Source organism: Nipponia nippon, unplaced genomic scaffold, assembly GCF_047370975.1.
Source record: "Nipponia nippon isolate SJK-2023a ecotype South Korea unplaced genomic scaffold, ASM4737097v1 scaffold_1, whole genome shotgun sequence".
NCBI classification, from domain to species: domain Eukaryota; kingdom Metazoa; phylum Chordata; class Aves; order Pelecaniformes; family Threskiornithidae; genus Nipponia; species Nipponia nippon.
This window is the reverse complement of record NW_028262290.1, coordinates 52,351,472-52,375,860: the sequence shown is the minus strand read 5'-3', so window position 1 is coordinate 52,375,860 and position 24,389 is coordinate 52,351,472. Positions and strand designations below refer to the sequence as shown.

Genomic DNA, 24,389 nt, shown 5'->3' with positions numbered 1-24,389 from the left:
CTTTCTTGCTCCTTCCAATTTGCTTTTAAGGGACAAGCATGTGAACTGGTCCTTTCTTAATAATTTTGTCCCTTTCTCTACCTATCGAACTATGACATGACAGATCTCAACTCTTATATAATCTTGCCTCACTAAAAAACTCCTAATCCATTTATTCTCTGGAAGTTAAGATGACACTTAGTCCAGTTCAACAGATGCATTTAAAAGCCAATTTTTATAAATGAGAATGCAGGTTGAAAGATGACTATATCATTTATGATATCATTGATTACACCTCTTTTTTGTACATATTGCTGTAAAGAAATATGAAAACAGCAGAAGACTAACACTGAGTCAAACCAAACCCACCTATGAATAGACACGTTATTCCTTCTGAAAATCAAAAGAAAAGTTCACGGCTGTCCAGAAGACAAGAGCAAGAAAATTCAGAAAGAGAGCTGAGTAGAGTAGTTCTAAATTCTCACATGCTGTTTCTATATAAAAGTTAAGATTAACAACTGAAAATCTTCTGAAGATCCTACAGCCTGACTCTCTGATTCCAAACACTGTTCAATATATATCGTGAGCATATCAAAAATGTATTTTGATTTTTAATTACCAAAATGCCAAAGCCATCAATAAGTATGGCAGAGCCAGCAGTAAGATCGTAAGAATGGCACAGCCAATAATAAGGTATTATACCTTATATTTCTTATCCCATCCTCAGAATAAATTTGCTGCTTTCTGTAAAAGAGGAAAGGCACACCTTTAAGTGTCTTAAAAGATAAATGTGGCTTACATCTTCAGTTCTGTCAAGATTCAACTACCAACACACTGTATTCTGAACTAGATTAAATACAAACAGAAAGCTGATGGTAAAAGGACGACTAAAAGATATCCTGATTTAACCTCTTTTCCTTGCCACACCACAGTAACAGAACTTGAATTTGCCCATTTGGCACAGCAGATGTTGGAGCAGCTGCTTTCTTCAAAAGTGAATGGAGGATGCCAATAGCCTTACGTAACTGCAACTGAGAAAAGACCAAAAGCACTAGCTGGAATTTGATTTGCTCTTTCCACTGAGTTTTTCTGATGCATTTTTATTTCATCTAACATATCTCCTGCTATTAATCATGGTAGCTGCCCCCCTCCCCGCCCCAAAAAACCCAAAACATAAAAGGAAGGTAAATTTTAAAAGGCATATATCTAAGTACTACAGCTACTGCAGGCAGCACAAGGGCAGTAGCTGTATTAGATGCTGATTCACAAAATAGAGACAAGATGCTGTTGCAGCAAGACCGGGGCCTCGTTCTTGATGGACACTGACCTGGGGATTGTTGCTATAGATCACCCTAACACCTGTCTGATTGTAAAAGTGAAATTCTAAAATTAATCTCTGGCACTTTTTTTATTACAGTTTTTATTATTATATATTATTTATTTAGCTTATATACTATTTATTTATATTTATTATTGTGTTATTTATTATACAGTCATTTATTAAAGTTTTATTACAGAATAATAATCTATTAAGAAAAAAATACACTAGAAATTATAGTCTGGGCTTTTTTTTTTTTTTTTAATTCTTAGGGCTCCATCAGAAAGACACCAGATTCAACCAACTACTTCAGTTATGTTTTGAAAGCATATTGATATGCATACTTGAAGTCATGATTTTATGCACAAATAAACTGCCTATCCTCATGCAGTAAAACTTAACTGTTCTTTGGCCACAATTGACTGTATATGGTAACAATCTTTCATAATCCCAATTATCTGTATTACTGCCATGCTCATGAAAAAGAATTACATCCCATTTACTGAAAACTTTATTCTATGCTAATTCTTAATTTGGAGATCTATATACTAATTGAGCAACTTCTCACCTGAAGCCTTCATGAGACAAAACCTGCTGAGTGTGTAAGAACTCCTACTAGCTCCTGATCATTTTGCAAGTTTCTCTTAGCTTAGTAGAGATCTTTTCCCAACCTAAAAAGATAATTTGAACTTGCTGGTTTAAATCTTGGGAATATTTTTTCCTCCTTCCAGACACGGTTCATCTTCACTTGAAAGGTATTAAATGTCACAAAGAGAAAAAAGTAACTCTACAGAAGCTGCTTTCCCTATTGTTTTTCTTTTTTGAATTCAGATACAATTGCAATTTATAGTTGCAATTTAGGATGAAAAATCTTTAAGAAAATATCTAACAGCAGTTTATCTTTTTGTCCATTTAGAAACTAGATTTCTTTTGCATGCATTCTGTGGTTGAGTTTCCTCCATCTCTTCATACCACTAGATTTAAAGATTTTTCTCCTTAAGTCTGTTTCTTTTTTTTTATTATTCTGACCAGATCTGATGTTACAAGACAAATAACTCAAACATTGTGCTGCTCAGCATAGATATCATATCCTGTATAGCGTCACCTCAGAAAATGGGACCTTGATAGCTACGGCTGAGAAAGCAATTTGTACATATAGTACATACAGTTACTGTGTGCTTAACTAGCCCTGCTGCAAACATACTGTTACACCAATTCAAGAACTTCACTGATGCTTTGAAATCAAAGCTAGAAAAAGACAAAGGGAAAACCAACCAGTGAAACACTGTACAGGTATTTTCTCAAAAGCTTGAGACTCACAGAACCATAGAACAGCCCACATTGGAAGGGACCTCAAAAGGTTGCCTGGTCCAACCTTCCATGGAAAAGGGAGCCTCAACGAGATTATCTAGCACCCTGTCCAGCCACATCTTGAAAACCTCCAATGATGGGGACTCTACCACATCCCTGCGGACATTGTTACAGCAATTGATTGTTCTCACCGTAAAACATTTCTTTCTTATATAGATAAGAAACCTCTCCCAGTACAACTTGTACCCATTGCCCCTTGTCTTCTCCATGTGGCTCCTTGTGAAGAGAGAGCCTCCATCCTCTTTGTAGCTGCCCTTTAAGTACTGGAATACTGTGATGAGGTCCCCCCAAGCCTTCTCCAGGGAGACTCCTTCAGTCTTCCCTTACAAGGCAGGTTTTCCAGCCCTTTGATCATCTTTGCAACCCTCCATTAGACCCTCTCCAGTCTGTGTCTTTCTTGAATTGCGGGAACGAGAACTGGGCACAGCACTCCAGGCGGGGCCTGAGCAGCACGCAGTAGAATGATCACATCTCCACCTCTGCTAGTAAGACCCCCGGAGATGCAGCCCAGGATCCAGTTTGCCTTTGTTGCTGCAACGGTGCTCTGCTGACTCATGTTCAGCTTGTTGTCCACCAGGACCCCCAGGTCAGCAAGGCTGCTCCCCAGCCACACAGATCCAAGCCTGTACTGGGCTCTTTGGTTATGTCGCCCCATGTGCAAGACTTTGCACTTGTCTTTGTTAAACTTCATACTGTTCTTACTCGCCCACTGTTCCAGCCTGTCCATGTCTCCCTGTAAGATGGCTCCCCCTTCTGAAGTGTCCACCTCACCTCCCAGTTTAGTGTCATTAGGAAACCTTGTGAGGGCGCTTTCAATCCCATCATCCGGATCATTTATGAAGATGTTAAACAGCGTGAGGCCCAGTATCCATCCTTGGAAGACCCCGCTTGTGACAGGCTGCCAGCCTGAGTAAAAACCACTGGCTACCAAGAGATCTTTTGAGATATTTTTAGAATACTATATTTGATGTCTCACCAAAATTAACTTTAATTCAACTACATATTAGCAAACTTTATGCAGATAATTCCTTGTGCCATTTTGGTGTCATCATACAGGGTATAAAAATACTCTCATCGTAGTTCCTTCTAACAAAATCTAGAGTAGGAAATCGTAATTTCACAGTATTGAAAACAAAAACTGCTGTCCAATTATTCTGAAGCTTAGAGTGCTTCAGCTGAATTTGGAGAGGTTTTTATTTTAAAGCAAAATGCATGTCAGGACTTTGTATTTTTCATCATATATGTGCACATGTACATATACATATATATAAAAGTACCATGAATGTACTAAACATAAATCTTTTCTTCCTAGCCAACTCATTTATTTAATGATCTCAAGTGATTGATGAAGCTTTTCACAGAAAGGCTTTCCTGGAAACTTGTGAAGCACACCTTCAGAAGTAAAGTAAGAGGCAAGCAACAGTTGCACATGAATTAATTAAGGTAGAAAAACACTACCTCCTCAATATGTAAGGCTAACAAGAAGGAGAATTATTTCAGAGAACTAATGAACTTTATTTATTACAGCCCTCAAACTATTTAGGTCAATGGAATATTTTCATGATCTTTCCCCCTTTCCTCCAGTGTTTACACTACTGGAAACTATGGCAAACAGGAACAGCCTCCCATTATACAACTGAGCATTATCAGCTGAGCACTGGACACTTGGTAGTTTAGAAGTTTAACTGCAGTTTAAAATGCATACATCTTCATCTTAACAGCTTCATATACATGTACAACAGAGCTCAAACAGTCAGGCAGTACTGAACTTTTCCATAAAAAGCATCAAATTTCATGAAGCTCTTAATTTGTCTCCAATTTTCCCCCTAGAAAATGTAATACCCTACCACAGAGTTTATGCAAAGTTTGAGACCGACAAATGTTATGAACATTAAAGTTCCCATGCTACTAAAAAAGTTAAGGCATTGTAAAGATTTACCTATTATATTGAAGCAAAATAATATTTAGGCTCATGTACTAATGTACACTAATACACAGAGAAACTAATTTTCTTTACTTAAGAACAGTATCTTGCAGTCATAAGCTTATGTTCAGATAAATTAGCTTCCCCTATTCATCTGTGGGAACATCTGTAACTAAAGAAAATACAACTCTAACTCAAAATACTTAAGAATCTGAAAGCAATGGCTTATATCAAAATAGCACAGTTTAACACCACATCTTCATTGGTACGTTATAAACAGACTCACACCTTCCTTTTAACTTGGTTTAAAAAGTCTTCTTGCGGAGTTTTTTTTGGTCACTGATACTTGCCACATGCGTGTTTGAAGCTTGATGTCTTTTTCAAATACGCTATGGTAGTACCAGTGAAATTTCCCTACCTTTTAAAAAGAGTACAAACAGTAGCTTGCCACCACACCATCAAACCCACAAATCGGGGGCGGGGAAGTACTTCCTTATTTTAGATGCAGGAAACAGAAATTCAAAACAGTCTCATCAAAAACCTGAAGAAATCAGGAAGCCCTGACTTAAGTCACCATAGGCCAAACAAACAATTCCAACCCCAAAATCATCTTTAATTATAATCTTCCTAATTTCTCTGCTTGTTTTCCAAACCTTGTATTTGTATTTATATCTTATGGATAGACAAGACTTCCTTCTACACAAAGAGCTTTTTTTTTTTTTGGTTCTTGTCCCCTACCAGCACCCTGTAAGTGAAATCTGTTTTGTGTTCTACAGTTAGAAATATTCAAAAGTATGAAATCACAGTCTGATATTGCACTGATGCCCCCTATTTGTTGGTATTTCATTTACTGAGTAGGAGGAGAAAAGAAGATAACGTGACACACCAACTTGGATTTCAACTTCTCTGTCTTTTCAGGCAAGATTTGATTGGTACTCAAACAAGAGAAAGTATTTCAACGGAATGACTGACTTTCCACAATCTCAAAGTCTCAAATGGATAAACAGTTAATTTTTAAAACTGTTAAGAATTAAGTAATTTATGGTAGGCAAATATCCACTGCAGGAGTTTAAGAATTAACTCGAGAGCTTATAAATAGGCAGGATTGGCATTACTGACAAAATTATTTCTTTTGTCATCTGACCAACTAGTTGCTCTTCCTCTTCCTATCAGAACTTGATTACTTCTTTACTACTTCTGCAGCAGAAGTGAAACAGAGATTCACTGATCCGAACAGTGAAGAATATGAGACCTTGATAACAGACATCCCCCTTCTGTATTAAAAAAAATTAAGTAATTCTTGTGCTTTGTAGAGCTGAGGACACAGGTATCTTCCCCAACTACTTAGGCATGAGCTCTTTTGGTTAACACTGCTTCCACTTTCTTCTAGATGAAGAAAGGAGGGTTAACTAATAAAACAGCTCATTTCTATAGCTCTAGGATGGATAAGCTGCACTTCATTATACCTGAAAACCATTTGTTTATCTCGATGCAATTCTAAGGCAAGCAAGATCTACAGGAGACTGTTTAATCTTAAGTATGAGCTTTAGCTCAAACTTGCATGTTACTTGTTAAAAAAAAAAAAAAAGATGATTGTGTCTTTTTCCATTGTTATGAAAAAGGTTGATTCCAACATTTTGTTGGAAAGTACTTCTGAAAGTAATTCTTCAAAAACTCAGCCATATTTCATTTTCTTCCACTTTTGCTAATCCATCACTTCCTAAGACAAATTTTTTCAGTTAAATATAAAGACTTGACTAATAACTCTTCTTGCAGAAGAAAGTTTACCATTTCATCAAATTGTTTCTAAAATACACCTTTGTTGGATACTGTTATTTCCTCCCACAAAATGTGAGTAATGCAACACCACTGGAAGGTAAGTTTGCTGATGTTGAAACACACAAGAAAGATGGAAAATGAAAGATGTTCTGCTTTGGTACAGTTAGTCAATCTCTCACAAGACAGCCTGATTTGAAGGAAAATCTTCAGCTCCCTGTTCTGGTTGAATCTTAAATTGAAAAATTAAGTTTCTACTCACAGGGCATTAGAAACTTGGGAAGAAACTTCCCAACCTGCAAATACATGGTTTTAATCAATCTCTTCTTTTATTCCTGACCATGTCTATGAATTTGTCAAACTGCAATGAAAAACAGTATATCAAAGAATTTCTTTTTTCCTTCCCCTAGAATTTGTGGTTCTTAGACCCTTCTTTCCCATGAACTTACCAAGAACTATGATAGAAACTATTGTTTATACGAAGGTGAAGTTGATCTGACTCCCCCCTTTGCCGGGAGCTCAAAGAGGATGTTGTCATGACCAAAAGAAAAGGTAAAGTCAAGAACAATGCACCCATCCCGACTCTTCCCTGATGCTAGCCAAAATCAATTACACTGTACAGAAGGCAGAAAGTTGCACAGGAGTCATTTACAGTTGCAGTTCCAGAACCGAAGCAGCTCCAGCATCATAACACTCCAATTTTTCCTCTAAATGGCATCTTTGATTACATCTCAAGTCCAAACTACTGATGAATAGTGTTATGTATACATCACATCAAGAAGGATAAAAGCTTTGTTATGAAAGCCTGAAGGCATTTTAGAACAGAAAAGAAATAACAGGAGAAAACTTCAAAGACTTCTCTGACCTTAACTCATCAAGAATTAAAAGCAAGAGAGACTTTTAGTCCTTTCCTTACTCCAATCTGCCAAGTGTAATCAATGAACAGCTCTGAGTGTACAAGTTACTTGGTACAAGACCTTCTTTGTGTTACAACTCTATTATTTAGATAAATAAATCAGAATTTTCCTGAATATGGTCTTCCTAGCAAGAGTCTTCACAGCTTGTTTCAGAACCACAGTGTGATTAGTTCCAAAAATTTCTCCAGCCATCTGATTTTACAAGCCAAAAGTATCTCCAAACACTTTAAGGTCATGCTACATCCAGAAACCATATGCACAAACCAGTTTGTGGGGTATGAGAAAGGCTGAAAATAGCCACGAGCATTTTAGTAAAAGACAGAAGACAAAAGCTCTTCCAGGAAGCACACTAATCTATTCTCTATAGAGAGCGCCTAGCTTCTTAATGACATCTCCAATTCCAAATTCAGTGTACTTTAAAAACAAAAACAAAACCCAAAAAACCAACCCAACAAAACACACAATCACATCAATAGTTCAGCTTTCACTCCGTAGCCCTTAATGGGCATTTTGTTATTTCTGTCACTGTCTTTGCTTTGCTAGCGTTGGCAACAATTGCCCCCGTTTCAAAAGCCATGACAATTGTTGCCAATGCGAGCAGAGCAAAAACTTCAAGTCCTAATAAGTCTGCCATTTGGCTGGCACTATTTTTGGCCTTGTATTCCTACAAAAGACGATACATAGCATGTAATAGCAGGTTTGAATGGTCCCAAGACCACCACAGACCATATCATTGGTATGTTGGCAGTTGTTTAATTGCCAATGAACTTAGTTGTAACTGGAGTTTAAGGAGGAGGACAGCAGCTCACAGATGTCTTGGAGCCATAAACGAACTGCTAGGTAGATTGAAATGGCAGAAGAACTTTTCCTCTCTGCAAGGAGAGTAAATTCTCTCAGCTTAATGCTGACAGGATTCTTTCCATGCCTACAATTGCAGCTGCTTTCTAAGAAGATATTAGTATAACAATATATTGGTATAACAAGATTTCATAACAAAGAAGGACTCATGACGAAATTCTGTAATTCCACCTCTAACACTGAGAGCAGCGCATAGTATCAAGACAAAGTTGTGAGGCACCAGTATTACCTCTATTTTCGACTACAGCTTCATGTCGTGCCTGGTACTGTTCTGTGCAACCCGGCATCTGTGAAAAGGCACAGGGCAAGTATAACCAGCACAAACTCACTGTCCCACCTTCAGTCTTGCTCCTCCCTGAAGGATCTTCTCCATCCGCTCCTACTCTATCAGTCTCCTGGCTGGAGAGGCTTCCTCCCCTCCCAAGTACCTAACGTAGAGTCACTCCACACTTGTAGTCAAAGGTGCTTCTAGATCTCCATGGTGGAATTAACATGCTGAACTCTGTCATCCATACTCCAGGAAGATGGTGCTTGTTGTACTGACACCTTGCACTTCAGCTTCTACCACAGGCAGCCTCTCCTCCCTCTTCACCCGTCTCCCAGGGACAGGTTCCTGCCCCATCAGTATCAAAAAGTCTTCCACGTTGCCATGCCATTAACAAAGTCCTACCCAGCCTCCCTCACTGCTTGTCAGAAGGAGAATGATGTACACACACAGATACAGAAAACACAATGCTACCAAGGTTCAGAGTCATGAAAAACTGGCATGAAAAAAAATCCTGAAAACGTGGCACTCCTGGAGTGTAAACTGGACATCAGAGCAAGGCATTAACTCTTTCTTTTTTTCTCCAACAGAAAAATTCTACATCTAATCTGTTTCAACTGCAGTCATAAATTCAGTTTAATGAGCTTACCAATTCACAGCAACTTTCACCTCAGATACGAACGAACCCTTATGCTTAAAATCTCCAAATCTACAATTGCCTCCATGCTGAAAGTTCCTTCCAGTCTTCTGTGGCAGATGCCTTTAGAAGAAAATTATTTGGGCTACAAAGAGGTTTACTGACCAAGAAGGCCAAAACACTTAAGAGAACTTTGCAAATAAATGCAAAATGAGTACTGATGACTTTTCTGTTTAGTTTCAGTTTATTTTATTCTCTGCTATGAAGCATCAACCAAATGTACTGCTGAGAACGGGAAAATTACAGGTTGCCCAGAGAGGTTGTAGAGTCTACCTCCTTTGAGATATTCAAAAGCCGTCCTGGGCAACCTGCCCTAGGTGGCCCTGCCAGAGCAGGGGGGCTAGACAAAATGACCTCCAGAGGTCCCTTCCAGCCTCAATCATTCTGTGAAATAATGATCACCGGTACTCAACGAAATCCTACTTCCACTGTGCACATAGTATTAAATATTAAAAAGGCAGACTTCCAAATAGTCTTCCAAAGTAACTGATTTAGAGAGAAGAAACAAATTTTTGAGTTTTCTTTAGAGGCTTCTAACCAAAATACGGACATAAAATAAATAACCTGTTTTTATCTCAAGATCTCCATTTTGTTAGCATAGTAAGCATAGCATCATCTATCAGTGGCCAGTATAAGATGAATGCCTAACCATCCTTCCTTCATGTTTTCCCATTTGAAATAACCATTACAGCTATAATACAAGTCCTACTAACCATCTTCTGAAAAATGTAACCTCCCCAGCCACAAAACAGGGAAAAATTTCCTAGCTGAAATCCCCAGATGTCAGGAGAAGCTTCTGGCCTCATCTTCTTTGGAAAGTGCATTCTGTATGACATACTTAATTTTGTGCAGTCAGGGCATTTTTTGGCCATTATTTATTTGCTAAAAAAGAAGCCCAGCCTCCACAGAAACAATATTTTCATAGCAGTCAGTGACTACATGGGAAAATAGCCATCTTGTATTAATGAATTTTATATGTGGATATCTAACATCAATAGACTTTATCAGGAAGTACCAGTTTTCCTCTGAATATATTCATACCTTAGAATTTAATACATCTGAATACAGTGCAGCACTATGTGAATACTATGCAGCTTTTAAGAGAAAAAAGATAGACGTATAAGAAATTTAAGAGGGAAAGCTAAAATAAAGAAATCAGCAGTTGGATTTATATTAGGACCTATTAATAAAAAAGTCTTGCTTACTGTCCCCATGACAGTTTGTATTGTATAAATATTGACAGGGAGTGGCAATCTTGCAGTTAGTTAAAGCCAATCCTTTACAAGATTTTGAGTATCAGAATAGACTTTGACCTGTGCTCCAGTTAGAAGCTGGTACCAATCCTGTGCTGGTTCTCCCCTAGCAACGTCAGTAGCTAACCGGACCAAGCACTTACTGCTTGTCTAGACAGTCTCTAGACTGCTGTAACCAAAGATGCACCACTGCATGTTATACTCTGCTGATGTTTTTTGGATATCCATCAATACTGAACAGCCCAAGAAGAAACCTGACTAGAGATTGCACTACAGGAGATCCAATCACCTCAGCAGAGCAAAACACTGTGGACAAGAAGAGCTCCAAATTACTTTTTTTCTTCACAAAGATCAAGTTTCAGCTCTTGTTCAACCACTGTTAATCGGAGTGTTTATTTCAGCAGACTATGAGAAAGCTAAAAGATGGTATTATTTGCATTTGTTTTAAATGAGCTATAACTGGGTGTTGTCTGCATAGTGCTTACAGTCTTACCAATATTGTCTCATCATCCTTCTGGCTTTATTGCTGCTTCAATGACTGGACAAATTAGGGCGAAGACAGAATAGTTTTCAACCATTCTCTAATTTTGTTCTCAAAGAAGGAAGTTCAGTTTTTGAGTATTTCCATTTGGAAATGCAATTTCTTGATGACAAAGGAGTTTCAATAAATAGCATCAAGCAACATCCACCAAAAAAAAAAAGTTTTTAATTACATGTTTTGGGACCTCTCAAATTCAAGATAAACATCCTGTATCGAGACAAACATCTCAGTATTCCTTGGTAAGAGACCTAAAAAAGCTTTTTATTTAGTACTAAAGTATGTCTTAGGGAATTCTGCTAACAGCAACTGTGAGGCTACCAATATCATCTGCTCACAGTGTTTCTAAATATTAAGTTCTCAATGAGTGGCTCCTGAAGCTATCATTGTCCTCAAAGACAAAGATTTACAGACCAACAGTTTGATTTTCAATTTGTCCAACAAACAAATTCCAGGTGTTTCCCTCTTCCTTCCCACCACCAACAAAAAACTAAAACACTCTGCAGTTGCCAGGGAAAATGACATTGTTTACAAATATTTTTACTTGAAAAGAGTATTTGTAATCTACTACAGGGTTTTGGCTGGGGTTTTTATTCCTCTTGTTGAAACGTGCCTTAACATCAACTTTCTATTATCATTCTTGATTAAAACTTTTTATAGGAAAAATAATTACGTTCCTACAGCATCTAGTTTTATAAGCAGAAGAACTGGCTAAGTTAACTGTTATTCCTGTACAAAACCTACCATACACTGTGAATCAAATACTAACATTTTCACAGTCCCACCACCTCTACTATTAACTTTCCAGAGGCTTACATATTAAAAAAGTCTTCTAAGAGGTGCAACCTGAAATGAGAATCCACCAAGTTACTGCATTTCCAAAGCCAACTTACATGTGCATTTTACCTTTGATTAACATACCAAGTTATATATTTTATCATTAATTTCACATCTACCTATATATTCGATAATTCTTAGCGATGAGCAGGTAATATTAACCTGCAATTACATTTTTGCAGCTAAAGCTTGGATATGGTAACTTGAAGACACAGAATTATATTTCTAGGTCAGCCAGAAGTCTTATTTTAGATCTAACTACAGAATCGTTGGGGCTGGAAGGGACCTTTAAAGATCATCTGGTTCCAACTCCCATGGCCACGGGCAAGGACATCTTTCACTAGATTGGGTTGCTAAAAGCCCCACCCAATCTGACCTTGAGAACTTCCAGGGATGGGGCATTTACCACCTCTCTGGGCAAGCTCTTCCAGTGTCTCACCACCGTCATAGTAAAAGAACTTCCTCCTTATGTCGAATCTAAATCTACCCTCTCTCAGTTTAAAACCACTGCCCCTTGTCCTGTCACTACAGGCCCTGGTAAAAACTCTCTGTCAGAAGAGAGAAATATTCAGATATTCTCTCTGAATATCCCCACGTCCTTCTCCGCAGGGCTGCTCTCGATCCATTCAACACCCAGTCTCCACTAATCCTGGTGATTGCCCCAACCCAAGTGCAGGCCCTTGCACTTGGATCTAAAGAATAGTAGGAACATGTCCAAGGAGATTTAGTCAATCATGACATTTCCCCTCACTTTGAACTACCTCCGGACAACTTACTGCATTCTGAAGCTGACAACCTGCAAATGTTCAAACTCTGCTTTTTCTATGCATGAGCTTCAGTAGCAAATGAGTGTCTCAGATACCAAGTTTCTTTAGCATTTTATCACTCAGATTCTAGGAGCATAGTTAATGTGGTTTCAGCGAAGGTGACTTTCGACAGTTATTTTGATACATAAGAATTTCTGAAGTAAAGGTACTTTGAGTTATATTCTTTTTTTTTTTTTAATTATTATTTATTTACCAAATCCCTAACCACAAGGTCTTCAGAAGTGCTTCCTAACAAGTTAAGCAGAAGGGGAAAAAAAAGGTCTAGTGACAATAGAGATTTAGAATTCTAAAACCCAAAGATAATGAGATCATCTCACCTTTTCCTATGCGAGACAAATGAACATGAATTCACCTAGCTGAATATGAAACAGACCTAGGAAAAACAGGTGAATCATGCTCTGAACCTGTGTATTTTTGGTGCAACAAAAAAGGAAACCTCTTGAGACTAGATAAAACAAGTTTGTCATATGCAGTGTTTACTGTTGTCAGTTAATTTGAAGCCAAACTGCTGAACAAGTGAAACATTTGACATCTTTGAAGATTAAGCCCATCAAAAGTCTGAAGTTTTAAAAATCAACTACTCAAGTAATTGACTAAGTACTTGAATAATTGAGTTACTCAAGTGTCTAGATAAAACATGAAAAGATTCTTTGTGAGTTAGTATCAGAGCAGAGATAGCATCAAAAAGGATTTTCATGAACATATATTAATTATTTTTGAATCAACAGCATAGGCAGCTTCAGGTCAAGATATCCCCCACCCTGTTACACCCCTCCCTCCCCACTCTCCCAAAACCGGAAGCCCATAAACCCCAAGAATTTAGTAAGAAACACAGAGGAATAAGAAATCTGGTTTTATTCCAAAATTGTTGTAGAAGTACGCTCATTGAATACTACTTTCCACTGCTTAATATCATTAATGAGACACTAAGCTCAAGTTAATAGCTAGTTACTTAGATTGCCTTTAGCTCTACTTTGTACACCTCTGGTATTTACCAGTATCTGATCATTGCACACCCTAGAGTGTGACTACCTATCTAATGCAGCCTTCACAGTCTTATCAGATCTTTTTAGGACTGTAGGACCCCTAATACTTGATATTTTGAGAAAAAGCACTACATTATGCTGTGGCACATGCTTTACACAGAACTTAGGCTTTGGCCTTCTCATGGCTCATCAGAAAAGACATCCTACCTACAATTTCCTAGTCTAGTACTGAATAAAGTGCACAGAAGCCCCAAAGAAACAAACAAATTTAGTTACACATTTGCAACTTAGTTTTCTTACTCTGTTTTTATTACAGTTCCATAAGAGAAAACAGGAAAAATAAACACATCTCTCTCCTGCACCTCAGCTTTATGAATTTCCTTCCTGCAGAAAGTAAATTGAAGGTATATAGTCCTCAGTGTGTCTTTTCCGCCTGCTCTGTTGTCAGTACTCTTCTCCCACACCTTCCTGAAACGGTAACACGCCTTCCTTTGTATCAGCCCCCCCCATCTTCTTTTCTTAGTGTTCTCAGACTACTTCACATACAAATTTAGAATCTTTCTAGCATACAGAACCTAGCTTATGACATTTACAAAACCCAAAATGGTTACAGAACTGATTTAAAGCTTATTCCATGCCTGCCTTTTAGTCTACAGGGGCTACAAACTGATGGGGAAGAAGAGTAAGAATAGAAGCAAAATGAATTAAAGCTAAAGAGGATGAAAACATAAGAAGAGAAGCTAAGGGCATTGCTGAGACTCTTCTTCGCACAGCCAAAAACGTGTGTTTCCTGAAACTAAAGGAACTCCAGCATTTTAAGCCTACATGTATAGAATATTAGATGCTGAATTTAAACTGTCTGTGCATCAATTATTCATATATTACCACTCAGATACACACAGTTAGCTAACACCTTTGCTCAGGAAAAGTGAAAACAATTATAAATAACATCAATTCACAACTTTGATCAAAGGAAAAAAAGGGTTTAGATGTAAAAGGTTTTTATAAAAAAGGATTATATTTTTTTGGTATGCAGTCTGATCACAAAAAACATTTTATTTTCTTTTTAAGTGTACCAGGCCTAGAGACTGACAAGTTTCCCTCTTTAACTGGGGGCTGGGAGGAGTGCAATGGGGTGTTCATCTTGGAAGGCATTTTAAGTGCAGACTAATTACACCTGCACCTAAGCATTTCTTCCTTAAAAACATACCCACTAGATTATAATTGGTTTCATGTATCAGAAGTCCAGCCAGCAGAGAGATTGATATAGTGACCAAACACATAAGAAGTTAACCTACCAGCTGATGTCTTCAGAAGAAGCACTTTTTTAATTGGTATTAGTTTAAAAGAACAGTATCTGCAACTAGGGCTAGCAGGGAAAAAAAAAAAAAGACAACATAATTCTGATGAATATACCATAAGAAGCTGCCTTTAAAAGAATACGCAAAGGTATGACCAAAAAATCTCAGATGATTCCTAAAAAAATTCTCACTTCAAATGACATTCTTAAGATCTGAGATGCAAACACATGTTCTAAAACTCCACACAAGCATGATAGAAGTTCATTCCCAAAGTTCATTCCCAACAAGTTCACTCCCAAACTGACTACAGCTTAGCTCCAAATCACAATTAAGATAACTGAAAAGGGGCAAATCCTTAAACTGATCAAAAGGTGAAGGAATACAGTTAGAAATACTATCAGCTGCATGTTTGACACCCGCAACCTCCTTACTATCACTGCAGGAAGGTCTCCACAGTATGGGCAGCATTAAAGCACATACTAGCAAACTGAGTCACGGTTAATGTAAAACTCCAAACTCTTAATTGGATCTATACTCTTGACATCTATCAATAGAAGCTGGGTGTAAAAATGTCAGATTTGACAGCAGTCTTATCAAAATTGACACAGTATACCCTAAGCATCAGAGCTCTTCTCATGAGCTGTGGTTTTAAGATGACAGATACGTAAACTAGATCAAAAGAAGCAAGTTAACTGGAAGATGCAGTGCTATTTTCCCTTGTAGCATCAACGTTCACAAGGCTCTGCTTTTATCCAGGGATGTAAGTTTGACCTGTCAACACTTCAGAAGCTCACAAATCAGTAATAAGCTAAACAGAGTACACAATATAATGAACTTGTACAGATTCTTTCATTAGATTCTTTTCACTTCTCCACCACCTTATGCTCAAGCGAGCTTTCTGGTAAGAGCCATGCACCAGAAGATGAAGAATGACTATTAAGAGCTATCTCCGCCCCCATACCTCCCTCCCCCCCTCAACCCTAAATGTCAGAGTTCATACTAGGAACAAATTCAATTTACTTGTTCTCCTCTCTGACAACAGAAAGCCAAAAAAAAAGATACACAAGAACTTCTATCACTTGCTACAAAGAAAAGAAATTCTCTACTTCAGCATAAAAGCACAAATCAAAACTTGCTACTATTTAAGGGCATCTCTAGGCATATCTAAGTACCCAGCTACATCCCAAACAAAATGATTGGATTTGGCATACAGTTCGTTGAGGTACTTTCTGTAATCAGAACTAAAATATAATTCACTTTTGTCAAGCAACTACCAAATGATGTTTGGTTTATGTCAGGAAGTGTTATGGTTTGCTTTCTTACGCAATTAAAACACCGACACCACTGGAGAGACCCATTGAACCATCTGGTATGATCAAGTAGGGAAACAATAAGTAAGCGGCCCTCTAGCCCAGGCCCAGCACACAAACTAGTTTAAAATGCATTTTAAACCCTTGCTATGACTACTTTCCCACCTGTAAGGCCATATTAATCTCACAGCTGTGTTTTACACGTCATTAGTTAGCATTTGCAAATGTCTACACTAAACAGGCTGAAGTCAGTGCTGCAGTGCTTAACCACAACATAAGAGGATCTCACACTTAAAAAAAAAAGAAACTTGTTGAAGAGGGAATTGGTATATCAAAGCTCTTTACAGCCTCCTGCTCACACAGAGGACTGGCACTCACGAGTTACACCTTCGTCCACCACCCCCTGTGACAGTCGGTGAGGAGGAGTAAGGTGCGTGAAGGGAGAGAGGTGACAAGCCCGAGGCATGGAAGCCGCTCTCCCTGCAGAGACATTCCCGCACCCTCGGCTCAGTGCTGAGTAAACAAAACACTCCGGAGTTACGAAGGGTGGTGACTCAGCCGGGAGTGTGAGATTCGGTCCCACAGGGTAAGAAATTCGGGGAGACGGGACCGGGGGCCCACCGGCGCTCCCTACTCACCAGCAAACAGTCCACGTTCACTTCGGATTTGGGGTCCTTTAAAGTCACGTCGATTTTTTCAAACCGAGATTCAAAACTTTCTCCCGTCGACATGTTTCCAGAGATAAAAAGTTTCCCTTATTCCAGAGCAAAAGTAAAGTTAAAAATAATGAAAAGGTAAGAAAAAAAAAACAACAAAACAAAAAACAGGAACAAGCGAGCACAAAAGAGAAACCACACAGCCTACACCAGGCTGAGGAGCGCTTCCTGCAAAATCCCTTCAATCACAGAAGTCTCTGAGGCAAGTCCCCCACGCTGCCCCGCCAAGGGGAGAGAAGACCGACGGAGAGCGCCCTGGAGTCCGCGGCGGGGGGGACGAGGCTGCTGCTTCTTCTCCCCCCTCCTCCACGCACGCACGCACTTTCCTGGGCTGCTCACAGCTCCGCAGCAGCAGGTTTCCTCTCCCTCCCTCCTCTGCTCGGGCCCCAGCGTCTCAGCAACCTCATTTTCCCAGCCGGGGAAGCCGCCCTGGGAGCCAGCGTAGCGGTTCCTTCTCCTCCTCCTCACCCTGCGGGAGCGGCGGCGGGTCGGCGGCAGGTTCCCAAGTGCAGCTTTCTTTCCGGACAACCAGAAGAAAAAGCAACAACGACAGAAAAACAATAACAAAAAAAGCAAAAGCCTGCAGGCACACCAACAAGGCAAAAATCAGAGGGAAAAAAAAAAAAAAACACCAAACCAAACCAAAACCACAACCGTAGGAAAATCCTCTCGGCGGCGTGTCTCAGCGCCGTGGGGTTGGTCCTTCCATGGGCACAGAGCGAGGGAGCCCGGGGCGGGCCGGGAGGAGAGGCTGCCCCTCTCCTCGGCTGTGCCCTGCCTGCTCCGGGCGGGCGGGCAGCGCAGGGCTGCCAGCAGCGCGCACAGGCCGCCCCGGCCCCCGCTGCGACCGCCCCCCGCGGGCAGGGGACGAGTCACTTCAACGGCGGAGCGACGGCACCAGCATCTTTCTTCCTCTCTCCTCCTCCTCCTCGCTGCCTCCCGCCGCTGCCAACGCCGGCTCCGCTCCGCTCCCCGCCCCGCTCCCCCGCCTCACGTACGGGACGGCAGCCCGGACCGCTTCAGGACCGACCCGAGGTTGCAGCGTGAGAGGGAGGAGGGGAAGGAGGTGGCTTAAGGGGAGGGGAGAGCGCAAGGTCCGGCGACGGCTCTGAGGAAACCTGCGACAGATACCAACATGTCCGCCTTCCTGTTTGAACAGGCGGAGCGGGGGGGCGGCCGGGACGGGGGCGCATGCGCGCAGGGGACGGCTGCGGCACGGGCGGGGCGGGGAAGCCGGAGGTACGCGCGCGAGGCGGGGGTGCGCGCCCGCCGCCGCTCTTCTCCTCTCGCCCGCCCGCCGCTCAACGGTCGGAGGGGGCGCGCGCGCGCCCTGCCCGCCAGACCCTGCCCTGCGCGCGGCGGGGCGGCGGGAGGGAGTGGGCGGCGCGCGCCACCGGGCCGCGGCGGGAAGCGGGGGGGGGGAGGGGGCGCCTCTGCGACGGCCGCGGCTGCGGCGGGCGCGGGGCGGGTTTGACAGCGCGGCGGCGCGGCCCCTCCTGCCCGCGGTCCCTGCCTGCCCCCCGCCCCTGACGGCGGCCGTTGCGCGCAGGCGGAGCTGTGCGCGGGGCCGAGGGGCCGGCGCCCGGCCGGGGAAAGCGGCCGTTCCGGTCAGGGGTCGGTCGGCGGCGCGGCGGGGGAGGACGCTGCCCGCCGCACGGCCGCTCCCTGAGGGCGCCGCGGAGCTGCCCGCTCCTTCCTCTGCGGGGAGCCGGGCGGGCGGGCCCCCGCCGCCGCTGCGGGCCCGGCTCTGCCGGCAGGCGGGCGAGCCTTGCGGGGCGCGGGCCTGCGCTCGCTGCTGGGAGGGCGCAGGTGCCCGCTGGCCGGGGAGGGTCACCCAGCTCCGGGAGCTGCTGGGGTCGCCGTCCTCGGAGGTCTTCCGAAGCCTGGGCAGCCGGCCCGGCCCTCGGTGGCCCTGCTTGAGCGGGGGGGCCGGAGTAGTTGACCTCCAGCGGGCCGTTCCCGCCGCAGCCGCTCTGCGATCCTGTGTGCCTGGGGAAGGAGAGGCCGCCTTCCCCAACGCCAGGCGGCCAGAGCGTTCCCGTTCATGTCCTGACGAGAGCCCCGTGCAAGGTAGCACGCCTCACTCGGAAAGAATAGAGAGAGACAGCATTAAACGTGTAACCCGTGCAGCGTGTCTTGGGTGGTTTTGGTTTAAACCTTACTCTCAGGCGTCAGCAGGGACCGTTTCTTCAAATAAGGAAACTCCAGTAAAGTAATGATTTCAAATAATATCGGACAGAGGCCGCTGTACTGGTTCAGTTCTCTGACTTCCACTGCAGTTCCAGAAATGGCAATGGCATTTTTACAAAGATCACTAAAAATTACTTAGAGAATGTCAAGTCATTAATCTCTGGCCACTGAACAGTTGCCAGTAGCAAACCTGAATCGCTAGCACTGTGAGTTATCTTCAAAGTCACGGTTAAGAAATGATCTATAGCCAAGCGCTACAGCATTTGAGCTTTTCGATCATGGATGTTCACTACTTGCTAGCTTGCTTTATTCGGAGAAAAAAAGAAATGGCATTCTGCATTTTGCTTTTTCTTGTCCGCAGCTGCTTGCATCTTTGTTTTTGTTTTCTAATGAGAAGTATGTACAGTTAAAGCAAAAATACATGCTACAACAACGTTACGCTCATGTTTACTTTCACTCATTTTGTGCTGGCTATTACCACAGCCCTTTGATTCGGAGGGTTTGGTCGCTCTGGGAAATGCAGATGTTCCATTTCAACCACCACAGTCCAAAGCGAACATCTCGCGTACTCCGCAAGCTACAGGGTGTAGGCTTGGGATCATTTCAGATGTGATGCAGCAAGTAATGCCTAAAATACAAAGAAAATGCTTCTCACAGCCCTCATATTAAACAAGATGATAACCATCATTAGAGACACAGAGCAGCGCTCTTGGGCACCTGGTGTAGGCATTAAAGCGTACACAGGGATGATGCCAGGCCTCAGCAGGGTGATTCAAAGCACCTAGCTGTGAAGAATGCAAAATTCATGAGTCCTGTGATAGAGCGAGGAAGAGGAAGCCTGAAGTGACACAGTCCTGAGCCGATGCTGCTTACGCGTTTTATCCAACGTTTATGGGAAAAGTCTGGGAAATGCAAAACTTTTTCCGTCCTCTCCAGGCCTCCCTGCAACAAAGCGACATGGGTGTTACTCTCACTTGCTCTTTGCATCTTTGCGTTACCTTTTTTTTTACAGCGGCCCAGCTTCAGCACAGTAAGCGGAGAGAAGCACCACCCCGTCGGCGGCTTGGCAGCTTGGAGAATTCACGGGAGCTGGGCATCGGACAGGCCCGGACTGACACGTTTATTTGCTAGTGAAGGTTCTTGCCACTAGAACAGTACACCCGAGTACCTCTTCCAGCGTTTACGGTCAGGGAAGCTGCAGGGTTTGTGTTCAGCTGCATGCAAGCTCGGCATGTTTCAAACATGTCTGTGAGACCGGGCTTTTCTCACGAGTGTGGTGGGGTAAAAGTGCTTGTCTCTCTGTCGCAAATAGAACAGAATTTGTGTGGGAGGTACTTCACCCAGCTGTCTAGGAAACTCTGAGCACTGCTCTGAAAATGTGAAAGGGAGGCTTTGGCTACAAAGAGCAAAAAAAATAAATTCTGATTTTAAAAGCAGATACGGGTTAAGTGTCTGGTGTGATAGAGTGCTCACGTAACTTGAGAGCGTAACGTAATAGCCTCTAATCCAGTGAACGCTCATTCACCTGCTGATCTTAAGCACGTTTTCGTGAACTTCAGTCAGATTCTTGTATCTATGTGATTAGGAACTTGCAGATTTCTAGCATGGGTCACTTAGAAATGATATGAAGTTCCATCCTACGTAACCAATCATAGTGTGTTGAACACAATATTGTAGTTTGGTTTTTCCTTCCTGATAACAAAGAAACTAAAAACAGGTAATTTCTTTTTCCTGCATTTGTTGTGTCACATAGTTTTGAATTTAGCGAGCTTTTGTTGAGTGAAATGGAAATGAATCAACATATGTATGACCTGATGCCATTGAGCTGATCAAGCATGCAAGCCTGAAAGATAATTTTTTCTCTCTTCAAAAGCATGTCGTCTCTAATTCTTGAAGGCGTCTCTATGTAAACTCATGTCCATGCTTAGTAAACAAGCGAACTTGCTTATCCTTAATGAAACAGCAATCGTAGTCCTCGTACCCATGTTGCCTTGCTTATTTTATAAGCTATGTAAATGCTCTTGCTTTTAGTGTGATACAAAGATGACAAATCGACACTGACAAGAGCGGATTGTCAGAGATTCCAGTTTTCCTATTAAATACAGAAAATCAGTAAACTATAGAATCTCTACATTGGCTTCCTCTAAAACATTATACCCCGCTTATAAAAAGCACACGTAATAGCCTTTATCACGTAGACGGTATTCTTGTACGTCAGAGTAATAAGACGGTGCGTCCCGAGAGGTTTCGGGAGTGCCCGCTTCAGGAGACGAGCGAACAGCAGGAACGCAAGAGCGGTGGAATACTCGGCAAGTATCAGCTGGGCCCTCGCTGAGCAGCTACTGCTACCCCCACCCCCTCGTGAAAAAGCTAAGAAAGACTAAGTGAAAGAGCTTGTCATGAAGTCAAAGGCCATCTGGATTTTTGAGGTCACTGAGTGTGCACCTTTAAAAGGCGTACACTCTCCGCATGAGAGAAAAGGCTGGGGTACGTGAGTTTCTGATGTAACTACTGACTTCAGCAGAGTTACACAAGGCAGAAATGAGACTATATCCTGTTCACCATATTAGGCCAAGTTACTAACGCGTGATCTACCTTCACATTCAACTTCCTCTTTAGTCAACATGAAACCTACAGCAGTTAAATCACGTTACATTAAGCCTGCCTTTGGTCCGCCGCCCTCTCTCCTTGTTTGCCGTACAAAATCGGCTCAGGTTTGCCTCAGCTCTAGTCCTCCGGACACGTAATAGCACGGGCCAGTATTGCTTGAAGCTCTGAGATGAAGACTGCGGTCAACGAATCCAGTCCTTGGGTAGGATGTTTTACCACTGCTAAGGCTCATCTGTGCAACAGAAAGGCCTTTTGCAGGAGCTCCCTACTTCAGGCAAGGAATGATGGCTGCTCATGCGGATGTATGAGGGGAGACCTTATCGCTCTCTACAACTACCTGAAAGGAGGTTATAGCGAGGTGGGGGTTGGCCTCTTCTCCCTAATACCAAGCAATAGGACAAGAGGAAGCGGCCTCAAGCTGCGCCAGGGGAGGTTTAGGTTGGATATTAGGAAAAATTTCTTCACTGAAAGGGTAGTCAGGCACTGGAACAGGCTGCCCAGGGAAGTGCTTGAGTCCCCATCCCTGGAGGTATTTAAAAGACGGGTAGACGTGGTGCTTGAGGACATGGTTTAGTGGTGGACCTGGTAGTGATAGGTTAACGGTTGGACTCAATGATCTTAAGGGTCTCTTCCAACCTTAATGATTCTATGATTCTATGATCTGAACTGACTTCAGGTGATGACGAAGTCACACCAACATTGCAAAATCTGAAAAAAAAAAGGGCTGCATTAGGTGGTGAATGCCGGGGGCTGTAGGTGGCTGATTTAAAGCCACAGTCACACTGTTGACTGCGGTGCAGCAACCTCACCTCCCTTGGGGGCTCAGCTACGCGCTGAAAAAACTCCTCAAGGAATTACAGACTGTACGCTTGAGGTGCAAAGTGCTCTGAGTAGTGGACACATTAAAATGCTCTACCAATAGGAGAGAGAAAGCAAAGCAATGTGTCAGATGCTAGCCATATTTAGTACACTGAGAAAAGGCATGTTGATTCTTCCAGGATGAGGCAAAATGTAGGAACTAGAATAGAATAGAATAGAATAGAATAGAATAGAATAGAATAGAATAGAATAGAATAGAATAGAATAGAATAGAATAGAAATGACCTAGGGAATAAATAATTGCTAGCAAGAGAAGACAAATTTGGATATAATTGATCAAAAGAGAATTTGGCATGGGTATACTCAACAAAAGTACTATCTTCCGAACATCTGTAGGTGCTGAAACAGTGCAACATATATATATATATACACACATATATAAATATGTATGTTTTTCCTTCTTGTCACTAGCTTTAATAAAGATGTGAGGCTTCTAGCATATGACCTTGCATATTCCAATGTATCCCAGCTTCTTGACAAAGGGCAGCGCTGGAACCCCGGGGAGAAACTGGTCCCGGTCTCTGCGCAGGGTGACTGATGAATAAGAAACGGGGCACCCGGATCTTTGTTTCATTTTCTTGAACGAGTTAGAAATAGGCAAAAAAATGACCTTTTGGAACTTTTGCAACGGCCTGGTTTGATGGACAGGGTCGGGTCTGAAAACAAACTGTTGCAAGGGAGGAAGTAAACTGGACGGGATTGTCTGCTCCAGCGCAAACACAGATGCGTTTGCTGCCAGCAGACAAGGGCACGGTTGTATAAACAGCGCAGTGTAGGCACTCCCAGAGTAACTTTTGCTGCATCTGGAAAGGAGGGGAGCTGTGAGCCCAGAGATAGATAGCAATCCACAGGATAAATATCTGGTCACCATATGGCTCAGGCCAATATCGGCCCCGATTGCATGTACAGTGCAGGCTCCCTTTGCTTTTATGCTTTAGAAGCGGAGAAAAAGAGCCTGTGACCGATGTATGGCAAAAGCTCACAAAGTGATTTTAAATCAAATCAAAACAAAATTCCACTGGAATGCTGAAAGCTTTATACCTCAGTAAGGACAATTTCCGTGGCAAATACTATTTTCCCACTGCAGCCACTTGGTGGGTACAGAAAATGTTAAGATGCCAGAAATTCTTCTTTTACCCTGGGAAAAAGCTTTTTATTTTCACTATCCCGGAGCTTAAAAATGGCCCAAGTACTTCTTGCTTGAAATCTTCAAAAACCCAAACAAACTCAACTCTTAAGTCAAAGAAAAAACATGGAAAAATTTAGCCTGGAAAAATGAAGGTTTCAGAAAGTTAGGAGTATGTTAAAGCAGAAGCTGAAAATTAATCTCCTGATGGTATCGTCTATCAGGCTATAAACCAGCAGGGAATTATTTGTGTCCTTTTATTTCCATTATAAGTAGAGTGATTACCATCATTATAGACCTCTTTGTAGATTAAGTGATCATGAATCTGACTTTCTGCTCTGCTATTAATTTGTTAGCTATGAATCACCTACAAGAGTCAGAATTTTTCTTCTTATTTCTCCAGCTCTTAACCTTAAGCGCTCTCTCCCAGACCAAATTTCTCCCACCCCACCTTATTCCTACTTCCCCCACATACACATATCACATTTCCTGTGGCTGGATTAGTTTTACAGTCCTTGCTCAAATAGTCGTTCTTCGGAAGACAGAAGTTAAAAGTAAACTGGGCTGAGTTTAAAAGTAAACTAGCTTTGATTCTCCCGGCTTTCGTTGTATGTATGTTGTCCTAAATATCTACGCTCCCTGTAAATGCTTTGCTCTGCTGAAGACGATGTCAAATCCATAGAAAGCCATGTTTTTATCTTGGGCCTGGGA

At 42.1% G+C, this 24,389-nt stretch overlaps 1 protein-coding gene across 2 annotated transcripts in view; it reads right to left on the bottom strand.

Annotated features, from left to right (window-relative positions):
* ROCK1 (Rho associated coiled-coil containing protein kinase 1) overlaps nucleotides 1-18,030 on the bottom strand; it is a 93,100-nt gene extending 75,070 nt beyond the window's left edge. The window contains exons 1-2 of one of the 2 annotated variants that reach the window (XM_087755302.1): nucleotides 16,796-18,030; nucleotides 16,536-16,670 (exon numbers count right to left, since the gene is read on the bottom strand). Coding sequence is in view for 1 of the 2 variants with exons in the window: in XM_009471233.2 (XP_009469508.1) it covers nucleotides 16,796-16,888 (93 nt within the window). In the remaining variant the exon portion in view is untranslated. The remainder of the gene's footprint in view (nucleotides 1-16,535; nucleotides 16,671-16,795) is intronic. The other variant, XM_009471233.2, reaches the window with a different exon arrangement.
* Between the last annotated feature and the right edge of the window lie 6,359 nt (nucleotides 18,031-24,389).